The 5545-nt window shown below is 37.0% G+C and overlaps 1 protein-coding gene across 2 annotated transcripts in view; it reads left to right on the top strand.

The window, feature by feature from the left end:
* The first annotated feature begins 408 nt into the window (after positions 1 to 408).
* Positions 409 to 5545, top strand: part of LOC138045694 (serine-rich adhesin for platelets-like) — a 133594-nt gene continuing 128457 nt past the window's right edge. The window contains exons 1-2 of one of the 2 annotated variants that reach the window (XM_068892279.1): positions 409 to 537; positions 885 to 947. In XM_068892279.1, coding sequence (XP_068748380.1) covers positions 515 to 537; positions 885 to 947 — 86 coding nt within the window. In that variant the 5' untranslated portion in view covers positions 409 to 514. The remainder of the gene's footprint in view (positions 538 to 884; positions 948 to 5545) is intronic. The other variant, XM_068892280.1, reaches the window with a different exon arrangement.

Genomic DNA, 5545 nt, shown 5'->3' with positions numbered 1-5545 from the left:
TTTAGCAATTGCGCAGAGAAGTCTGGAAAAATCAAGACTTCAACAAGGTTTGAACCTGTGACCTCGCGATACCGGTGCGACGCTCTAGCCAAATGAGCTATGAAGCCACTGAGTGGGTTAGTCCGATCGGGGGCCCGTTTCTCGAAATTCCCAAAAACTTTCGGGCCCGAAAATCCATTTGTGACCCAACCAACCGCTTGTTCAGGAAAGACGATCTTTTGACATGTTTTCAAGGTAACAAAAAGCAAACTGACTGTCAAGATTGACGACTAAATCCTCTCCGTTCTTGAGATACAGAGGGAATTGTGACTCCCGAAAATGGCCCGTAAAGTTTCGGGACTTTCGAGAAACGGGCGCCAGGTGGCTTAAGTTGTGACGTCAGCCGTACCAAGCCCTTCGCAATGTGTTCTCAAAATGGCGGCTTAACGAAACGACAGTGCAAAGAAACAAATTAACATACGCAATTTTTGTCATGGAGAACGCTTATTTAGATCTCAGAATTAGACTTTAGAGAATGTCTAGAGGTCCACCACACCGGTAAGTACTAAATTAGCCGTTAAACCATTTTGTAATCCCCAAAACTCGCAGAGTTTTCAAGATGTGACAAATTTGGTTTTTGCATGCATATTATCAATCGATATTCTTCAAATTCGATGTTTTTGTTCTCTGGTGAAGTGCATTCTCTACCTCGTGTTCTTTTTGGGAAGTCTATAATTTTACACTGTGTACAAACTATTTGTCAAAGGTGGCTCTGTAAACATAGCGTAGTGAAGTGTACGTTTAGTGTGTTACGTATCATTAATATTATTCCGACCAAAGACAATTTGGGCTTACAATTTTAAACACTTCTTTGTTTCATTCACTCTTATCTTATTGTGTTAAAGATACAATCCCACCGGTGAGAGATCGTTCAGAGGATATCCATCAAGATATGGAGAATTTCTCGGGTAACATTCACTGCGATCTTTGAGTAGTGCATGTTGACATTTATAAATTCTCAACGCTAAAATCATATTTGTGTTTTGTACGTCCGATAAGGCTGTAAATGCATCATTAGGACTTATTTTCTTGTTTGGCCCAGGACATTCTTGACAAGGCTAGCCTGTGTACATCCCCCCGCTCTCCTAAAAAACCCCTATGTTGGAAGAGAGTGGGCAGCTGTACACAGGCTGTGACCAGGCTTGCTTACATTTTAACTCTTTCACTGTTGTTGTCCAGTGGACTCGACATAGGATTACGTGACTCCCACTGCGGATGTTGAGAATACTCGACACGAGATAGTGTCCCGAAGTGCTGTCCGAAATTTGTTCCAATAGGGGCATAGGGGCATAGGGGCATGTGCTATAGGGGCATAGGGGCAATGGGATTGTTTCGTATACCCTAAAGGACAACTAGCGTGACAAGTTCTGCCATTTTTGGATGATAGAAAGGTTAATCTCACTTGAAAAGGAAGGTGAAACACGACCCGACGCCATGAATGTTTTTGACTTCACAAAGGCAAAATTCAGTGTTTGGCTCAGAAAATCTACAACATTTGTCTGGCAAGCAAGTAAAAACATAAGGTATGAGAAAATTATAGGTGAAATAGAGTGATTCAAGACATTATTATACATGTTTCCTTCCTTGAAAAGGTCCTTTTGCCTAAAAGAATTGTGTGTCATTGGTGCACATGAATTTGTGTAATGCAGGTTTACTGCATTTCTTTATTTAGATAAATCAAATTGTATTTAGGCCGTGCTTGCACCTCAATAAAGATAGCTTCTATATGCCCTGTAAATATTATCGTAATAGTGTCAATAGAATGAAAGATATAGTTCATTCTGTGAGAGTGCTTTCTCTGGTGTCTTATGTTGTGAAAAAATGCAGCAGTTATGGGGTATACTGACGGTAGAAAAGTCAGCAGTGAAAGAGTTATCAAAGTCAGTTGCATGGTACGGTTTACCACTGTGAGAGTTGACTTTTACAGTATGTCTGCTTTTGGATCAAATTATAATGTTTTAAATTCAAAATATGAATTGGTCGCATCCACCATACAGCTGTAATATACTGAAGTATATGTTGCAGGTCACATTGTACCTTCAGGTCAATTTGTTTTAACCTAGGTCAATTCGTTTCAATCTATGTTAAAATGTTTTCAAGCTAGGTTAATATGAACTGTCTAAAAAAGGATAAATTTTCCCTTTTTTGGGGGATGTAATAAAAAAAATGGTGCCTGGATTTTTAGGGGGGGATAAAAAAAAAAACAATGAAAAAAGAGAGAATGACTAAATTCCTCCCCTATCTTTCCCTTTCCTTCCGTTCTTCTCTACTATCTCTCCCTTAGAATATTGCCATCGGACTGTGTCACTAACCTTGAGCTTCCACAGCATTCCATGCTGCTCCTAGGATTCAAACCGTCGCACCATCAGACATCTCTGCTGGTTATTTTTTCTACCATTGAGTTTGAGCTATGTCCAAGCCTTCATGGCACCACAATTTCGCTAACCTGCAATCAGCCAGACCAAATTCCTCTTCGAAATTCCTTCTGCCCACTTTTTTGATTGATTGACATGTCCATCATCGGCCAATCAGATTTACTTCCATCACACAATACACCCGTGGACGGCAGATGCATGCTATTTTGTTTTGACCAGAGTTATTTATGGTGGGAGGAATTATTGGAAAGTTACTTTTGGCTTTAATTTGTGAAAAATGCATTGAAAGTGCTTATGACACAAATTGATGAAGAACAGTGTTTATTTTATTGTGATAGCACTCTGGGTTGCCGAGTTATTCACTATTTTGATTGTTACGTCATTTTGTGTCCACAATGTGATGTCACACATCCTCTAATTTGCATAAATCAAAATGTTGAATAACTTTGCAACCAAGAGAGCTATCGCAATAAAATAAATGCTGTTCTTCATCATTTTGAAAGCTCTTTCAAACAAGCTAATTAAAAAAAATTGTGTCATGTGCACTTAAAAGCATGGTAAACGTTACTTTCTGTACCTTTCGACGACTATATTGTGGCAAAGTCTGGTGTAATTCTTCTCCCAATTTCACTGAATATGCAATCTTGTAAACTTGACATTTAAATTGTAATCGAGATAACCTAGTATTTTGTCGTTGGACGGTTTCTCAATAGATTTTTAAAGGGAAAAAAAGAGAGAAACACTATTCTTTTAAGGCTTCTTTGGTGATTTTTCTCGGGTTATGCTCAGTTGCAGTGTATTTCTAGAATTGCGCACAGTAAAATCATGATAAGTAAGCATCAACGTTAATTTTTTGATGAAGTACGAACAGTAAGATGGACTCACAAAGTTTCGTTTATTTTTGTACAATTGGTCTCTCTGGAAAAATGCCATTTTAGTTTCTGGAATGCAAGTTTTAAGTCAATTCAACGGGAAATATTATGAAGTAATCTTGACTCCAAATTGTACTTGTAAACAAACCATGTCATGTACAGTATGTAAGTCAAGCCGTCTGATATACATTTATTCAAAACATGCATTCATCTAACTTGCAATGTTATCAGCATCTCCTCCTGTTGATATATATGTCCTTTGTCTTATCTAAGAAATGGCTTTCATTGCCATTTAAAAGAACCAGCTACTTAGCTTTCAAAACATCAGGGAAGTGAGAGCCAAAGTACTTTCAACCACACGGCCACAGAGCTCCACAACGGAATCGCTAATTTAACTCTTTCCAGAGATTCAAACCCGATTCTGGACAACTTATGAGATGTTTCCGCTCGCATATCTCCGTTTACACAAATAAAATCAAGTTGCGTTGTCCACATCAATGTGTAAGAAAAAAAGGCAGAAAATTTCTTGGTATGCTAATGGCAGATTAGTCTCTAGGACTTCATGAGAGCTGCACAAAATCACAATGACGTTTTCACAGCCAATCGGATCATGAGTTTGGTCGGCCAAATCCGGGATTCCTGAAAGATTTTTGGTCAGCCACAATTTTAGCCAGTGACGACATAAGAGAACATTACCATTTGGCACCTGCATACATGTAAATGACACAAAGTCAGACTTAAGAAAATTTCCTCAGCTTTATGTCCGCTGATATAATTTTGTGAAGAAGTTAAAGGGTGGCTGAATTTATCTGAAGAAGAGTGAAAATGCTCTGAATCTCCAGTGCAACAAAAGCAAAAATTATTTGCAAGAGATTGGCTCGTGATTCTGAAGGACAAACCATCAACAGTGACAACAAATGCATAAACTGTATGAAGTTTATTTACGTCGCTATGCAAAATACACCAGGAACAAAGCATCATTGCTAGTCATAATAACAAACCAATTTTCTTTCTCATGTGCAAATAGATCTGATTGAATTTTGTGATTGAAAGATCTGATTGAATGTTCTAAGGTACTGTGCTGTGAATAAGCTATCTATCAACTTTAAAAAGACCAGTTATATGATTATTGCATCACCTAGGAAAAAGGTATCTATTAACGTAACAGCTTGTGATATTCAACAGAGAAGTGATATTAATTTAAGTATTTAGGAGTTTTTATCGATGATACTTTTTAATGGGATACCCACATACAGCATGTTAATAATAGATTAGCAAAGAATCTGGGCATACTTAACAAGCTTTGCTATTATGTTTCTATTAACTAGTACTCGTAGGCAACTCTATTATAACCTCATCTACCCTCAGATTTCATATGGTTTGATCAGTTGGGGAACTGCAAGCCAAAGTCGACTTCAAACTGTAAAAAGAAAACAAAACAAAATGTATTCGGTCCATATTTTTTGCTTCCCAAAGAGAAACTGCTTCTATTTACTACAAAGTACTCGAAATTCACACTCTTGACAATGTATTCAATATTAAGATGGCATCCTTTATATATAAACTTAAGCATTTCCCTGATAAAACCCCAGGAGTTCTTCATAATTTAATAATACCTGCATCCAGAATTCATAGCTATAACACTAGATATGCCTCAAGAGAGAACTTCTACAGACCACTGTCCAGAACCAATTATGGGCTTTCAAGATTTACACCAACAGCTTCTAGAATTTGGGAAAATATACCTTATAATATTAAAACTTTACCTTTTCCTTCATTTATTAAAGAAGGAAAATTATTGTTACATCACAAAGAAGCTGATTCTGAGCAAAAATGGCCTTTATCCGGGAGATTTTTCATAAACTTGAATTCAAGATGACCCAAATGTAATCGGTTTCAATGTTGTCCATTTGTGTCCATCCATGCTTCTCTTTCCTTTTGCTGTATTTGTTTTATGTTGGTCAGCTGTTTTAAGTGGTTATTGCAATGTTTCAATTTACTTTTTAGGCATTTTGAGTGTCATGAAATTACATCTTTTTGCATGACATAGCCCCTCTAAGTATTACTTGTGTGTAATTGTGAGCAAAGGTTTGATTGCTATAGAGGAACTGGACAACAGATGCCTATAAAAAAAGGCAATATTGTAAAAGACAAGTGAAAAACTGCCCATTGCTCCTGAATAAATTAAAAAAAATAAATGAATGAATAAAATAAAATAAAATTTCAAAAATTCAAAAGAAATAACACTTAGCAAGAGCC

This window comes from Montipora capricornis, chromosome 4, assembly GCF_036669925.1.
Source record: "Montipora capricornis isolate CH-2021 chromosome 4, ASM3666992v2, whole genome shotgun sequence".
In the NCBI taxonomy this organism is placed as follows: Eukaryota; Metazoa; Cnidaria; class Anthozoa; order Scleractinia; family Acroporidae; genus Montipora; species Montipora capricornis.
The sequence above is the reverse complement of the archived record's forward strand: the minus strand, read 5'-3'. Positions and strand labels throughout refer to the sequence as shown.